At 40.0% G+C, this 17,915-nt stretch overlaps 1 protein-coding gene across 2 annotated transcripts in view; it reads left to right on the top strand.

Annotated features, from left to right (window-relative positions):
- The window catches only part of LOC138106419 (electrogenic aspartate/glutamate antiporter SLC25A13, mitochondrial), a 103,187-nt gene that overhangs the window by 41,010 nt on the left and 44,262 nt on the right, over positions 1 to 17,915 (top strand). For both annotated transcript variants that reach the window (XM_069006995.1, XM_069006994.1), the window contains one exon: positions 12,856 to 12,995. In XM_069006995.1, the coding sequence (XP_068863096.1) occupies positions 12,856 to 12,995 (140 nt within the window). The remainder of the gene's footprint in view (positions 1 to 12,855; positions 12,996 to 17,915) is intronic.

The following is a 17,915-nucleotide window of genomic DNA, read 5'->3' as shown; positions in this document are numbered from 1 at the left end:
GTGGCCCCAGTGGCAACATTACAAATGCAACATCTGTTTAGTCTCTGATGGTTTTTGTTGTTTGTACAATATTGGATTTTGCACAAATAATTGCCAGTTTTAATTACAAGAGGATGTAAAGTAGACTTCTTAGTATATATATTTTCTTCAAAACAATTTTTGAAATCTTCTCAGACTATTTTTTGAGAATTTCATTTCTAGACATATGTCAACTTGGCAAGTTTATGTTTTGTTTTTTTTCTTTTAACTAAAATGTTATGTAACCAGTAGACGTAGATGCAGGCATCTTAAATAAAAGAGAGCCTGTTTAGATACAAAGTGAGTCTGTAATTCTAAATATTAGGAGGAGCTTTTGTCCTGTTACACTGTTTGGTTTCATTTGGTCTAGAAAATGCAACTGAGTTTTCTAAATCATCCAGAACTGAAATTCAGTGCTTCAGTTTGTTCTTTGTTGTTGGTTTTATTCTGTTGTTTTGTTGGGCATGGTCAGTGAATCATCAAACAATTAGATTGGAGGGGCTGGTGGCAGCCATCTGGTTCAAACCCTTGCAGCACCACCATCAGGACCAGTTGCTTGAGGGGCAATATCTAATCAACTTTTTAAATAATCTCTGAGGCTGGAGACTCTGCAGCCTGTATGAGCAAGCATCTCCTAGTGTTTGATCATTGTTATAGTGGAAGACTAAATTCCTGAGGCCTAGTTGGGATTGTCAGTGTTCTAGCTTGCATCCATTGCCTCTTGTCCTTCCACTGTGCACCTCTGTCTTCCCTTCACCGTTCTGTTGGGTAGCTATGGACAACAATGAGGTCCTCCTTTAGATCTCCCTTCTCCAGGCTAAGAAAACCCCATTCCATCAGCCTCTCTATGCATGTCACATGCATCGTCCCCCAGCTGCCTTGTATGGAGAAAATAGAAGTGATATTCTGTTTTTGTTAGCAGGTTGTGCTGTTTACCTTGGTGAAAGTGATCTGATTTTTTTTTTATTATTATTATGGTTAGTATTATTACTCAGGGCAAGAGGAGTAAGTTTCTTTTTTATGCCCACAGGGGGCCTAGTGCTTTTCAAACTTGAGGTCTTAGGGTGCTGGCAGTTTGTTGCTGGCTTCTAATGAGGACACGAAAGGTAATAAGGAAATGTAAGGCTGTTGCCAGTGAACTGAAATTATGGATAGCCGCAGTTTAAATACAAATATTTTTAAGGGATTGCATTCTGGAAAATTTCTGAAAACATTTTAAGTAAGCAAATTATGTAATAGTCTGTGTGTAAATTCATGTTGTTACCCCTTACATACAGTGGAGACAGAAGACGCAGACAAGCTTGAATCCAATGCCTTACTTGCTGAGGGTGATGGCACTTTTGGAAAGAGACTGTTTGTTGGGTTTTTTTGTGGTATTTGCAGTGTGTATCGCAGGTAAGAGAAGTACACAAGTATTTCAGTCAAAAATTAGGGCCAAGTTGAACAGGATGCTGTATGGATATGTCATGAGAAAGTGAATTAGTAGTTTTTAGAAGGGACAAGAGCACAACCAACCAGAGCAGGGGGAAGGTAAGAGGATTAAAAAAAGAACAATATCAGCAGATTTGCGAAGTTGATCATGGATCTTTTTGGTTGGGAAAAATCATGGAGGCACAAGCATGTTCTGTGTGAAAATGTTTTCATTAATGTAAAATTAATCTGTGAGACTGCTCTGTCCTTGTTGAAAAGTTTGGCTAGGACAATGAATTACATTCAGTAGCTAGTGTCTCTCTCCTGATAGAGAATGCATGCTGAACATTTTTTAGGATTTGCACTGGACTTTATGGTTTGCTGTAGGCATTTTGGGGGATCTGTTTGGTTGTTGTCTTCTTTGAAGTCTACTTACAACATTTGATAGACATTTACCTACCAATACTGGTCTTCATCTCACCTCTGTGTACAACAGGTGCTGTGCAGCCTTCGTTGATTCTTCCAACCACAAAATGAATGTGGTTCGTATCTGAACAGAAGTGACCAATTTTAGTGGGAGACTCCAGCCTCCTGCTTCTCTGCCCTGCTGTGGCTGCCTCTAAGGATGCTGGCACTCCACTGGGGCTGTCACAGTACAGTCTTTTTTAATGCCTGAGGGTGTGCTGAATTAACCAATGCATTTTCTAAGATCAACCCAACAAGTATCATAAGCTTTTGCTTCTCATTGTTGGGCTCCAGATGTTGGTATGCTATCTGGAGGTGAAAAAACATTTTGAGGGCATCCAATTTTTTATATATGTGGAGCTTTATTGCACTTCTTTAATGATCAGCTTTTATTACAAAAAGAACTACCCTGATTTTTAGAACTTTTAAAGTGACATATGAGCAATGTTTTCTGAACGACTGAATGTAGATACATGGGAATATCAGATTGGCATGTATGTGTTGTATGGTAACTTGTCAGAGATCTGAAGAACTGCTCAGAAGATGTTCCACTTCAGTGGGTAAACAATCCTCTTTTTACAAACAACCAACTGTAGATTTGCACAGTTGACTATAATGGCTCCAATTTTAAAAGACAGAGGTAACAGAGAGGACTTCCAGTTGGTGGGATAGTTCAAGAATACTACATGCTCAGATGGCTAAAATATTGAGCTTTCTGCTGCTACTTAAAAAGAAAAAAATAGGTGTGGAAAAGGTGGGAACATGCCAAACTGAGGGTCAGTTTCAACTGTATGAGGTCACTCTTTGGCTAACAGAGAAACTCTTTGGTAAGCTGAGGGTTAGCCATCTGTATATCCTGTTGGAAAAAGAAGCCCAACATTATCACTAGGCAGTAGTTGGGGAGGAACCAAAAGCTTCCACAGAAGAATATATTTTAAACCGTGTCAGAAGCAGTATATCAATTTAAGCTTGTTTTTTATTAAGACTTTTCCCCATCCTGTTTTCAAACTGGCCTGGAATTGCAGATTAGGAAGTAAAAACTTCAGCAGATCCTAAGAGCCAGAAAAGTGTTTTGTTATTACAGATTTTAATACGAAATTTCAGATAGCAAAATACACGTTTTTGTGGTGTGTGTAGTTTAGTTTTCTAAATTGGAAAATCTGCTGTTACATAGCAGTTAATGACTCTTTTTTCCTAACATTTGGAATTCAGGACCTGGTTTGATAAGCTGATAAAAGAAAACAAAACTGAAAACATATTGGAAGTGCTCAAAGTGCAAATTACGGTTTAGATAGGTTTGAGGGTAGATAGTTAGACATTTTAATTGAACTAAAATAGTTTTATCCTAATACAGTACAGTTGTGGGAGTACATTTTGTGATGTATTTGAAATTGAAGTATTTAAGTGAGGGGAAAGTGTATGTTAATGCTTTGCAAGAAAGTGATTTTTTTTTTATATATCATCTAACTAAGCAAAATAGCTGTTAAAGACATAGAGCTCTCAAGTCTCTTGCTGGAAAGTAAAGTTCAGGATTATTTCTTTGAGCCAGGAGTTTGCTTTTATCACTTTGGTTGGTATATTAAATTGCTGTAGGAAACAAAGATGTGAATTCTGAAGTAAATTTTTTATTGCTGCACAACTACAGTGAAATTAGCCCCTGCCAGTGTAAAACAAAAGGTGTTGATTCAGTCTGGATCCTGAAAGTCCTGTGTTTTTATATCCCCATGATGGGGATGACAGAAATGAGTCCAAATGATGATTTCATTTGCCCACGTGGGGTATTGAATTTGATATTCAGCTTTGGTTACACACAACCAACACTGGCTTATGCTAAGCAGCAAAAACTCCTGCTTGTCCATTACAATCCAGCACTAGTCCACACTTGGACTAACTCAAAATAATTAAATTGGTTAAAATTACATTTTTTATTTTTTGAGTTAAATTTTGTCTTTGAGAACTTTATCTGGATTTGGAGGAACTAGTCCTATGAAAAAATAAACTACCTCTTACACACAAAGTTATCAAAAGAAGTGAATTCTGGGGGTTTTCGGGTGTTTATATGCAAGTATATATCTGCAGCCACACTTTTTCAGGTGCAGGTGAAACTGATCTTAGTCTAAATGAGTCAGGTCCACTAAGGCAGGTTTTTGCACTCTTTTGAATGAATCTTTTTTAGAATGGCAGTGATAACACATGATAGAGCACAAATAAATTGCACTGACCTGAGCTGCTTTTTTCAAACCACCCCCCTTCTTGATACGTGTAATACACTCCCATTATCTGCAAATTATGTGCTCCATTTCTACTCTGCCAGCTTCACTTTGAGTATTCTACCAGATACTTTCTTTGTAATATTTTAAGGAAAAAATAACCGAATTTAATTTCTTTTTTTTTTTTTTTTTTTTTAATTCACAGTTGCAAAATAGGTTGTGGTCCATGTTTTGTGAGGAATTAAGAGGAAGTGAAAATACAGCATTAGTTTATTATTTCAGGGCTTTTAACCTGTGGAAAAAGGTGGCTGTGACAGCCCTTCCTGCTCTTAATGCTTTGTTGAGGGAAGTTGGAGGGGTGAGTACCTTTCCTTTGCTTTCCTTAGTAATCAAACTATTCCAGCGTGTTATTCAATTCACTGTATGGCCACCATAAAACTATTTCGACTGTTCCCTTATCAAAGCAGTGGGGAGATGAAGAAGGTGATTGTAATGCTTGTACTTCCAGTGTTGTTCTTCTACATAAATGGGGATAAATGGAAAACCCAGCAAAGTACTTGGACTACTTATCATTCCACATCTTACCTGAACAGATGTGATGTTGACATGCATTTTCCAAAATAAAAGTCATCATTATCAAGGATGGAAATAAATTCTAACTAGCTGTGAATTTGGAGTTCACGGCAGTAAATAAAAACCCAAGAAAACAAAATAAAACCCAAAAATAAGACAACCCAAACCTTGGATAAATCCCACCAATTCCAGTAAAACAAGATAATACAAGGAATTATTACTTGATTATTTCTGACATACATATATACTCACACACACACACATATATATATATATATATATATATGTACCTGTCTCTGTACACATATGCTTTTACACAAGTTTATTGTTCTTCCAAAATGTCATAAGTAAAGCAATCCTGGCAGCAGGCTGGCTTGGCAGAGCAAGGATCTACTTTGGAGCTAAGGCAAAAACAGAAGGTGTATGTCCAGTCCATTTTACAGAGAAAATTCATATGGCCCAAACTCAACTGGAGTTAAAGCTGGCCAGAAACTTGGGGGACAAAATAATTTTTTAAATATACTAATAGCAAAACACAGTCCAGAAATAACATTGTCTCATTACTCTATGAGAATGGTCACCTCACAAACAGGGACATAGACAAGGCAGAGATGTTTAACACTTTCTTTGCTGTTGTCTTCAACATGAATGATGGGCTAAGGGGGTCTCAGTGCTCTGAGCTGAACCATAGGACCTGAGGGAATAGCATGAAACTGTGTCAGGAGAGATTTAGGTTAGGTAATAGCAAAAGGTTCTTTGCTCAGAGGGTGGCTGGGCACTGGAACAGGCTCCCCAGGGAAGTGGTCACAGCACCAAGCCTGACAGAGTTCATGAAGCATTTGAACGATGTTCTCAAGGCACATGGTGTGACTCTTGGGGTTGCTCTGTGCAGGGCCAGGAGATGGACTTCAGTGATTGTTGTGAGTCCCATCCAGCTCAGGATATTCTACTATTCTGTTATTTTTCTCTGTCCAGGAGGAGCAGGAGCTGGCTGTTCCACCAGACAGACAGCCCTGATGTGAGTGAGAGTGCCGAGAGGCTGGCGCCTGGGCACAGCTCTCACTGACAAGGAGTGCAGTCCCATGCTACCTGAGCACGGACAGAAAAGCAGGTCTGGTGACAGTGACCAGGGTTGGCCAGACACGTCCATAGGGATGAGACAGGTCCAAGATAAGGCTGGGAACTTAAGTCAGGGGTTTGAGGTCACTGAGGTGCAGGCATCCTACAGCAAGCCTCATCAAGAGAGATTAAGACCTGAGATGAGGCTTCTCCCAGCTCTTTCTCCTGCAGTGCTGTGCCTGGACCCATATCCCTCATGCTTGTGCATGGGTCATGGGGAAGAAGTTGCAGAACCTGGTGGTGTACTCAGGATCAGGAAGCTTATGGAAAATGCGGAATTGTTTCAAGTGGTCAGTGAGGACCAAAGCTTGTGGAAATCATTCTGTCCTCATCTCCTCTGAACTTCAGGTCAGGTGGTTGGTACGGTGCTGGGGTTTCCTAGTCATGGTATTGAAACAGCTACTCTCATCAAAATGAAATTGTTTTCTTCTTTGCAGGAGGTAGGTAGTCCATGTTCTTTACAGAGGTTTCTATTGCAAATACCATCAGGGTAATCTCATTTTTTCTCAAGGCCCAGGGCTTTGGTACAGGTTTTCTATACTATGTTCAAATAATTTGTGTAAAGAAATAACATATATAAAATGCATTGATTTTATGTAAGGTAGAGCTGAGGATGACAGGTTTTCTGCAAAAATGTTGTGACTATTTTGTAAGATCAGTGGATTTTTGCAGATGATCATGAAATTCTTGAGACTGTGTTGAGACTGTGCTAACTTTACTGGGCTTAATGATGACAGCGTGTGAAAAACATATTTGCAAAATAAATTCCAAAAATGTACTCGAAAAATAAATAGTTTGAAAGAATTCCAGATTTAATATGTCAGATACTTATGGACTGTACCCAGTAAAGATTTTAGTAGCTTGTTCTGTTAAGTGACTTTTCTTAGATGTAAAATACAGTGGAATAATGACCTTCATTTTTTTCCTTTTAAAATCTAAGATTTATAAATCCAAATTTCACTTGGGGAATATTGGTAGTCCTTGTTGTATAAAGAGTGTCTGTAGTTATTCCAAAGCATGCTTTATTTCTATTTTACTTCTTAATCACAGGAAATGGAATGTCATAGGAATGAAAATTGAATGGAATCACAGGGATGAAAATGTGAATGCAGCATGCTTGTTTGCACAATAAGCATTGAAACATACACATCAGTATACTGCAGAGAAGAAGGTCCCCAGGACTTAAAGGACCAAAAACCCCCACTGTAAATCAGCAGGCAGTTCACCTGGAGGGAAAATGAAACAACTGTTTCATGCAGTGATCAGAAACAAATGGCAAGGTAGCTATTTTTTAGTTAGAGACTGTGCAGGGACAATTATTTGTTTTAGAACCTTGCAATTTATTTTAAAATTGAGTTGCAAAGTTGAATTTTTTTAAAGATTGATAAAAGTGACAGCATGGATTTCTAAAAATGAGTATTTAAAATCTTCAACCTGTTGTTTGTTTTGCTTTTTGACAGCTCTGGTTCAAACAATGCAAACACACTGATGGTTGTATTTTTTACTAGCTTTAGATTTATTTTGTGCTGTTACGGCTCTTGACATTGAAGCATTAACATTTTGCCTTTTGAAAACTAAAGCAATTAAACAGTGTTCTGAAATGGATTTTAAAGTTTCCATTTATCAGATATTTTGATTAAATACTTGTTTAGGATCAAAGCACAGTTGCCCAGAGAGGTTGTGGAATCTCTGTTGTTGGAGGTACTCATGGAATCACAGATTGGGTCAGGTTGGAAGGGACCACAGTGGGTCATCTGGTCCAACCTTCCTCCTCAAGCAGGGTCATCCCAGAGCACATGGCACAGGATTTTGTCCAGATGGTTTTTGAGTATCTCCAGTGAGAGTGACTCCACAGCCTTTCTGGGCAATCTGCTGCAGTGCTGAGACACACACACAGAGTAAAGAAGGTCTTCCTTATATTCATGTGGAACTTCCTGTGCATCAGTTTCTGCCCATTGCCTCTTGTGCTGTTGCTTGGCACCACTGAGAAGAGCCTGGTCCATCCTGTTGGTACACCCCCTTTAGGTTTTTATACACATTAATGAGTTCCCCTCTCAGTTATCTCTTCTGGAGGCTGAACAGGCCCAGCTCCCTCAGCCTTTCCTTGTAAAAGAGATGCTTCAGTCCCCTAACCATCTTTGTAGACCTCCATTGGACCTGCTTCAGGAGCTCCATATCTTGAACTGAGGAACCCAGAACTGGACACGGTATTCCATGTGTGGCATCGCTGGGGCTGACTAGAGGGTCAGGATCACTTCCCTTGACCTGCTGGCAGTGCTCTTCCCGGTGCACCTCAGGACACCACTGGCATTTTTGGCCACAGGGCACCGCTGGCTCATGGACAGCTCATTGTCCACTTGGACCCCCAGGTCTTTCTTCTCAGAGCTGCATCTCAGCAAGTCAGCCCCAGCCTGTGCTGCCCATCTCTCCAACCTGTCGAGGTCTTTCTGAAGGGCTGCAGAGCACTCAGGGTATTTGAGTGCTCCCAGCTTTGTGTTCTCACTGAGGAGGCATCTGCCCCTTTGTCCAGGTCATTGATGAATAAGTTAAACAATACTGGGCCCAGTATTGAACCTTGGGGAACGCCACTAGTGACAGGCCTCCAGCTAGAACCTGTGCCACTGATTATGACCCTCTGGGACTTCAACATTCAAGGGAATGAGGAATTCATGAGAGGGTATTCGAACCTCATGTGGCCATGGCCCTGAGCAGCCTGTTCTGGTTGGACCTTCTTTGACTGGTGGTTGGACTCCATGAAATCCAGATGTCCTTTCCATTACAAATTACTCTGTAGCTCTGAAACAGTCTCCTTTTTAAAAAAGTCTAAACGGATCCTGGCCACTGAAGCACACCTCAGCTTCTCTGTGTTTTGCTGTATTCAGTTAAGTGATGTGTGGATAGCTGTTGAACTTCCAACTAGGGATTTAATGCAAAACTACTTTTTTTTCATTGTCTATTTTTTATTTTTATACTGGACTTAGATGATTAGGAGATGATACTGTTAGAACTGAATAATAACTTGGAGTGAGTTCTGGTACATAATTGGATACCTTTTGATGGTTAAATCACAAGTTAAAACACTTCAAATTTTTCCTGTAGTATGAATGGTTTTTAATGTCTGAATTGGGCAATCTGACTACAGATGAGATTTGAGTCAGTGATGTGGTGGATGAATGGGTGATGAGACCTAGCGAGGGAAAAGACTTCACTGAGCATAGGAGTTCATGCACCATAGCTGCAAAAAGAAAGTACAGGGTATGTGTAAAAAGGCAGTGGCAAAGAGGATACCATGTCTCATGCCATCAAAGAATCAGTAGAAGCACAGTAGGCAGTCTTCCAGTCAGCTGCCTGCACTGATTATCCAACATGCATTCTGTCAGAAAAGCATCTGGTAGTAGTTGCCAAGGCATACTGACATCAATATACAGTACAATTGTGAAAAGATCAAGTTGTGTGGGTTCTCTTACTGTATCTACACTAATGTGTTTTCCAAGTCATAGCAAAAATTAAGTGCACATATTTAGCTTGAGCTATTTAGAGTGATATTTGTACTTACATGAACTTCTGAGGCATGCTTTTGTGGCCTTTAATCTCTAAAACAGACAAGGGGATGCAAATTGCCTGGATAGGGACCTTATATTCCTAATTGGCTTGATGAGGTTTTCAGTTTCATTGCTGTGTGTTCCTTTGCCTTTTATAATGCCAATAATTAAACACTGTATTTAGTCTGAAGTTACCATTCTTTCCACTTCTTGACGTTTGGACATGTCTTGGCACTCACAGCCCAGAAAGCCAAACATGTCCTGGGCTGCACCAAAAGCAGCATGGGCAGCAGGGCAGGGGAGGGGATTCTGCCCCTCTGCTCTGCTCTGGTGAGACCCCATCTGGAACACTGCATCCAGCTCAGGGACCCCCAGCACTGGAAGGACATGGACCTGTTGGAGCGAGTCCAGAGGAGGCAAACAAAGATGGTTAAAGGGATCGACAAAAAGGGGAGAGAATTGGGATTGTTCATCCTGAAGAGAAGGCTTTGGCGGGACCTAATTGCAGCTTTCCAGTACCTGAAGGGAGCCTACAAGATAGGACAAGGGGGAATGGTTTTAAACTGAAAGAGAGTAAGTTTAGGTTAGATACGTGGAAGAAATTCTTTACTATGAGGTAAATTCTTTACTATGGTGAGACACTGTAACAGGTTGCCCAGAGAAGTTGTGGATGCCCCATTCCTGGAGGCTTTGAGAAACGTGGTCTAGTGAAGGGTGTCCCTGCCCTTGGCAGGATGGTTGAAGCTAGATGATCTTTAAGGGTCTCTTTCAACCCAAACTATTCTATGACTATATGTTTCATTTTCTTGAGATGGAATTTTTATTTTGGGCTCCAGCCAAGGAGGGTTTACAGGACACAGAGCTAAGGGAGCAGGATACATTGTTCCTTCAAGGTAGCTAATGTATGGCAATGAATTAAAATAAAATTACAATGGCATATTCAATGGAGACTCTGCAGCTTTCATATGTTAACAAGTTGAACTAAGAACTGTGTGGAGCCTTGCCTCATCAAAACAAATTTGAGACTCCTTTTATACTAGCTAAGTTTCTGCTATCTCTTACCTTGCATCAGGTAAGAATGCACCTTTTTTTCTCTGAAAAAGGCAAGTCTGGACCTAAACATAGCTTTTGGTAAATAATAACCAAACATAGGTTTTGGTAAACAATGATTTGTTCCTAATCTCATCCACACAGTATCAGTGGCTTGCTTTGGAGAAATTCTGGAGGTGGGATAAGAGGGAAAGAGGAAGCAGACGAACATCTGATTTCTGTGCAAGAGACAGCTGACAGGTGTTCTGGGAATGTCTTTCTTTCTCTGGAAAAGCAGTGGTCGCTGCTAGAAAGAGACAACCTTTATTTCCTCTTATATGCAGGCAAGACAGGCTGTCTTTTTCATGCTGGTTGCCTTCTTTGAAGAAAGTCTGGCAGAAAGCAGAAACTTTATGAATGTGATCTCCAGTGACATGTGGCACGGTGCCTTGAGCTGTGGCAGTAGGAAGCACCCTAAATGAAAGACCTCAAGTAGAGGGATAGGACCTCACCCTGAACCAACAGACTTTCTCTCCCATTCTGCTCTCCAGGAGTAGAATTTTGCTCCTGGAGAATGCTGGCAGACAAGATCCAAGCTGGCTGTGAGGAAGCTTTAGACATGAATGAACAATGGGGCTGTCCTGGGGGCATTGACTTTGCTTGGAGAAAATTCTCATAGGACATTAGGACTTGGAGTTATGAATTTTATGAATTTGAGGTTAACTGGGGTTAGTTTTCCTGTTTGTAAGTTAAATCCAACTTGCTCTTTCACCACTGATTCCCTGGGATCAGTGGGTGTTTTTAGAGCTGAAACTACTGACTGGGTTGTGAGATGGGAAGAGGTCTGCAGTTTCCTGCTCTGTGATGCCTTCTTGCTTTAGAACAACTATTCTTGTGGGTTATACCATCTGCAGGGCTTTTGGGTCAGTGCAGCAGACACCTGCCCCTTTCATCTCCTTGTGACCATATTTTTCTATGTCTTTTTTTCTCCATTTACTTTGGCTCTTCCTGACATCTTCCTGACTCTGAGCTGTGCCACTTCACTGTCACTTTTTCCTGCTTCCTTGCCTAAAAATGGGGATTCCACCCTGCTTGGATTTCCCTGAGTCAACAGAACTGGTGTTGCATGCCTGGCAGGGACTGAGCCATCAGCCAGAACTCAACATGCACAGGAGATGCAACCTCATCGCCCCAAGGAGTCAGCTCCCACCTTTGCTTGTGGCACTGGAATGAGCTGGAAGGTGGCTCCCAGTCCTGCCTGGCAGGCAGAGGCTGGCTCCAGTGAGGTGGCTCCCAGCTTGTTCTGAACACAGGCAAACACTAAGTTCTGCTGATTTCCTCAACCCCAGGCACCAGCCATGCTTGGGAACTGGTTTAGAGCTCTGCTGCTCGCAGAGACAGACAGGAGCTCATGGTTTGGACTCCTGGTCTTTCTTCCACAAAGCATGAAGGGAGCAGACCAGCTCCTGGCCCAGCCTGGGGGTAGGGAGTGACTCCTGGGAACCATCTCTCCATGCTCACAGGAACTTGCAGGAGACTTGAGTTGCTGGAGGAGTCACACAGCAATTAGGAAGGCTTATAGCAGCTGGGAACCTCTGGCCTTCAGCTTGTCTTCAGAGGATATCTTTGCCCTGTTTTTTTGGCAGACAAAACTGTCACATTGAAGTGGGCACTGTCCTTTGAGACAAGTACTTGCTCAGATCTCGGTGTTTTCATTGGTTACAGTATATGCAGTCTAGTTGCAGAAATGTATGGTCCTTACTACTGTACGATTTGGTGTGTATCAAATAGTTGCTTCTTCACGGAAACTTCTGTGTATTACCAGTCTGCCAAGCGTGTAGTAAACTGTTGCCCAGTTGTGACTACTAACTATGAAGCTTGTATTTAGCTGTGATCATACTTGTCATGCTGCCCCCCCCTCCTTGTAGAAGAGATTTAGGCTTAAAGTCTGCATAGTGCTGGTGACAAGTTTTTGTTCCTGCCTGCCATGTCTCTGCACATCCCCTGTCCTGTTTGTGACTGCTTTGTCAGTAACTCCAGAAAAGTGGATCTTGAAATAATGGTATTTTTGTAGTTGATTTGTTTGAATGTGGAGAACTCTGGGAAAAATTCAAAAGCCTGAATTACAATGACACAAAACTTTCATTATTAGCAGCTTGAAAAGATTATGCTGAAAATCAGTTAGCTTTAGTCATCTTTTTATAAATTGTCTTTTAATTTTAATCTTTCCTTGTTTGAATTCGAAACTTGAAATATCTGAGTTTCTTTTAATTAAATGCTGTGGGTATAAAACTTCACTAATAAAACTATTATTCAGAAACTATTTGTGAGGGTGATGATTTGGGTAAACAAAAACATTAGGTTTGCTTTATGTTACTAATTTATATGAACAGTATTGCTTTCCTGTTACAAAATATCATATTTGTTTATGTTTGTGCCTATTGTTATTTTATTTTATTACTAAATGAACATTTTTCTTTTCTTCCCAGAGGATGCTAAGCAAGTTTTTGGCCAGACCACTATTCATCAGCACATTCCTTTTAACTGGAATTCAGAGTTCGTACAGCTGCATTTTGGAAAGGATAGAAAAAGACACCTAACATATGCGGAGTTCACTCAGTTTTTACTGGTGGGTCTAATACAGTATGGTTTGTCAAGAGTAATAAGAAGGATGCAAGAATCAAAGTGTTTGCAAACTTGCCAAATACCATGCTGGTAGCAAAGCTGAAATATGTACCAAGTGTAGGCTTTTACAGTCAGAGTGCTGGACTTGTATAGTATGTTGGTAAATAGGATATGCTGTTGGTAAAGCTGCTGATTCAGGCTAGCTGGGTTTTTTTTCCTTTTCCTTTGTTTTTGCACCTGTGTGCAGAAGGTGATTATTTCTACACTGTTGTGTAGCCATAGACATGAGATTAAAAACCTAGACTTCGATGTCTGAAAATCTCCTGTATTTTTAAATCTACGAGTCAAAGAATGTTAAATAACAGTATTGAACATTTTGGACTCAACTTGCCAGACTCATATTAAGAAGTACTTTTGTCTGTAAACAGCATGTTTACTAAACATATATTTAATTCAGAGCTGATATCCAATAATATTTTTTACAAGCCATTTCCACACACTTTACTTTTGATCTTTTTTGAATTAGGATTATCTTAGGGAAAATTTGCTTGTATATAATGAATAAAGCACTATTTTGCAAGTAATTCTTGGCTGTTCATACTATTCATACAAGGTACTTTGTTACTGGAAGTAAAATATGCTAATAAAAAATAAACTGATTATCTGTATTTTAGCAGTACTGTTAAAATGGTCTTCAGTAGGAAAAGAGGTGAAACACGTGAGTTTCTTATTTGTATTCCTCCTGAATACTTAATGCCTGTATTAGTATTTACACTAGAGAGTTTTAAAATGGGAACCTGCTTCAAGACTGCAAGGTTTCTTTTTTTCTTGTTTACACAAGTATGTTAGTTCACAGTAGGAGGTGGTATCATTTTGATGAGGAATAATTAAGATAATGCTATTGAGACAAATGTTTCAAATTGACTTTGTAGAACAGAGCCTAATTAACTTTGTATGAAGAGGACGTCAGGTATCACATGATTAAATTGTATTCCCTTAGGCTTTGTATTGACTAGTGTAACTCCTAAGTAGCTAAGACATAAACCAGTTTTGTGACAGAAATAGGAATCAGAACCTCTTTTGAATGAAAAAGCAAATGTGCTACTTTATTAGGAAAAAATGCCTCTGGCAATGTGTTCTGGTATCCCCTTCCAACTACAGAATGAGCCTCGGCTATGTATCCTGATTTTGGTGGTTTAAAGTCACAGTTTTAACAAAGTACCAGTCCTGTTTGCTTCATTTGTCTATTTGTTTAGATATCTGAGGAAAGCCTGTTGAAAAATTCAGAATAAAAACAGGACACTTTTTCACCATTTAAAGTGTGTGTGTAAGGGTTGTGAGAGAGGTTAAGAGAGGTTAGAGTCAGAGACCTAAAAGAGCTTGTAATCTTAAGGCTGGGTGTTTGGAATATTTGAGTTCTTTTTTTGGGTTCTTTTGTGTTTTTAACTTGAATTAGGAAAGGAAGCCCTGAGGCAGGAGTTTTCTAACTTTGGAGATTAGTCCTAACTATTAAGCTTTCTCCTCCTGTGGAGGGATGTTCCTCTTTACTTATCTGAAAGGACTTTTCTTGGATGGGATGATACTTTGGGGATAGTTGGTTGTGTTGGAAGATGTCAGTGGTCCTCATGAACCAGCCAGCCCTTCTGGTGATGATCCATATAGGTCAGAAACATGGGAGGAAGAGCATAAACCAGGAGAATAAATATGACAATTCTGGGTATCTCTGGAGAGGTGAGATGCACTCAGGAAAAATTCTAATACTGCTAATAAAGATGCTCTCAGCATTGGTGCAGGCAGGAAAGATTTTCAAATAAATTAATTGTCCTAAGACTTCTGAAGCTGCCTGTTATCAGTACAGTTTATTAGGATGCTCAGTCAGTCACAGTAATTGGGTACATGTGTTTACCCACTTTCTAAAACTGTAAATCTTTGAATCACGTAAGTTTCCCTGCTGATTCTTGCCTTGCAGCATTGTATTACAGATGCTGAAGTTTGGGCACAGAAATGGCTCTCGGCACTAAGTGGAGCATTACTGTTCACAGGCATGGAAATCTTCCTTTAAGCTCTGTAACCTTCGGTACTCAGTCTTTCCTTCTGACATTCTGCCTGTGCATGAGTCAGTCTTCTTGGTCTGATGTCTAGACCTTGGACCTTAGACAGCAGGAGACCACAGTGGATACCAAATTACCTTTCTGCATTCCCGATGTGTGAATGCAGTTTACACTGCACTTAACATGGACCAGATGGTTCTGTAGGGCGCTTCAGGTACTGCTTTGTAAGTACAATGCAATTTGCAACTTTTAATGGAATAATCTAGCTAGATTCAAATTCCTTTACATTGGGTCCTATTATGTCACATAAACTTGTTCCATGATCATTATCTGTTGCAGCATTTGGACTAATTGTCACTTCTGGCAAAGCTCAAGGTATTTGGAAAATAACATTAGTATATTTTATCCATGCACAAGATAGATCTCTTGTGGCTTTAAATAAGAAGTGTTTATATGGGATTCTGAATATTTATATCCTGCCAGCACTTTTTCTGTCTGTAGTAACAGAGATACCTGAAAGTATAGCCTCCAAACTCCTTGGCTCTAATACAGTTAAGAATCTATTTGCATCAACCTAGAGCTCAGGGTGTGTTGTTTTACCCTGCTCATTTGCTGGCTTAAAATTAGCTTGTGTACCTGTACTATATACCCATCATATCTCTATCTGTTTGCATATGGTCATGTTCCATCATCACTTAAGTGGCAAGTCTGCCTTATGAAGAGCAAAATCAGCCCCTTTCTCAGCATGTAAAATCTATTCTGCACAATGAATTTTAACATATGTGGGCCTGGTAAATCCGTTTCTGCATTGTCTGGGAATTTACTTATGCCCAGCATATTAGTTGATGAAGTAGTAGTCTCTATAATTGAACCTTGGGATCTACTCCAGTGGCAAAGATTGTGTTGTATCTGATGACTTGATCCATTGGGATGGAATGCAAACATAAATTTCTATCTAAGTGCAAGGTAAAGAAGCTTTTAATGAGCTGGAGTAAGTGAAAGCTGAGTTAAAAGCTCTAGATAGGAAATAATTTCATTAGAATTCTGGTGCCAGCATGCCTGCCATGCTGTACAAATTAATTTTTCACAGAGTCTTATTCTGCCTGGGGGAATTCTGGACTTCTAGCATCAAGGAAGATGCTTGTTTTCTATGTATATCTAAGTTTACAGAAAGTCTAGTTGGAGAAGGTTCTTTAGGAAGTGTAATTTGTATTGCAAAGTAATGAGAATTGTATTTCTTTAAACCTTAGTCTGTCTAGGTAAACAATATGGGACTGAAATAGGTGCAACAATAAAATTACTGCAAGTCAGCATCTCTGAAGACTACAGCTTTGCTTTATTGTTTTTCAGTTTATTTTTAAGGTGGTATTTTTTATATTAGCTGCATATACACAACAAAGGTGATGTTACAAACATCTCATAAAGAATTTCCTGATAAATTGCTAGTAGCAATTTTGAAACTCCTTTTGAAACAGTTATGCTGTGAGTTGTCTCAGCTTTCAGGCATGGAGGCTGAGGGAATGTATAGCCTTTCTTTCGAGGTAAACACTTTAAGGAGTTTATTGCATTGATATGCATGGTGCAGTGATTAGAAAAGTGACGTATGTCTGGTTTGTTTGTAACAGACTTTGTAGGTTTGTCTGAAATTTAGATTTGAGATGGTTTGTTACCATATGATTGTCTGCGTGTTCTTGTGTGCCATACTGCTGCCATCCATGGTCATGGTTTGAGAATGTCATGTGGCTGAAGATCCCTGTGCTTCTTTCTTCTTGGTGTAACTGGAAAATGTGTAGCTCTGCTCAAAGTAACTGTAGCCTAAAAAGTCTCTCCCTTCCTGAGGTCAGTCTTCTCTTGTCTATGTGCAGTATTCGTAACCATTTTGCACTGGAACTTAGTTTCTGAACTAAGGAGGAGGTATGAATAGGGAGTTTCAGAAGACTGACACCATCCCATTCACAGTTTTGTCTTGCTGTTTGTCTACAGCTAAATGGCTCTTTTCTGTCTGACAAAAAGATGGGTAAATGGCAGCGCCAAGACCTTGACAATGTGTTTAACCAAGTGGGATAATTCTCTCTAGTGGGTTCCAGTTTACCAAGAAAATTGGAAAGAATCATGTTAGCAAGGACAGGATAGGGTGTTTTGGCTTGTTCTCAGCTGTAGTAGTAGCAGCCTTTTTGCAGTTAGCTGGATGATGACAAGAAACACGCATTTTGATGCACCTCTCTGGAGCACGAGCCCTGCTTCGTTCTGTGGCTAAGACATCACTAAGACATCACTTCGTTCTGTGGCTAAGACATCACTAAGACATCACTTCGTTCTGTGGCTAAGACATGGTACAATACCTCCAGACTCACTGATGGGTGTACACAGATGGGAACAGATTGGACTTCTGCCGGCGGTGTCCAGGTTTTTTTACTGCATTTTACTGCTGGATTCTGCCAATGACATACTGCCAGCAGTTTCAGTGGTTAAAACAAATTGAGTGAGGGAAGGAGAAGAAAGCAATATTCACAGTTTCCCATGTAATCCTTCTGCTAAATACAATTTATTTTTTCTCTGGTAGTGCTTCCATTTAATGACAAACATTTTTATTCAGTTGTTCCCACATTTCTACCTGCTAAGTGATGAGTATTTAGGATATAAGCATTATTATACCAAACTCCTCTGCAGAGCTCTCTGCCTCCCAAGTAGTTGCCTGCCTCAAGCTGACTAAGTCTTTTTGTGTTTTTGTGCTCATCTCACCATAAACCTTCCAAAATTGCTTCCTTCCAAATTTCTGTTGAAATTATAGTCTCAGTTGGAGTGAAGTAGGAACTTGCATGGCTGCATCCAGCCAGAGTGAGTATTATTGCTGAATTGTAACACCTCAACAT

Source organism: Aphelocoma coerulescens, chromosome 2, assembly GCF_041296385.1.
Source record: "Aphelocoma coerulescens isolate FSJ_1873_10779 chromosome 2, UR_Acoe_1.0, whole genome shotgun sequence".
NCBI classification, from domain to species: Eukaryota; Metazoa; Chordata; class Aves; order Passeriformes; family Corvidae; genus Aphelocoma; species Aphelocoma coerulescens.
Note: the sequence above shows the minus strand (reverse complement) of the source record. Positions and strands in the feature narration are given on the sequence as shown.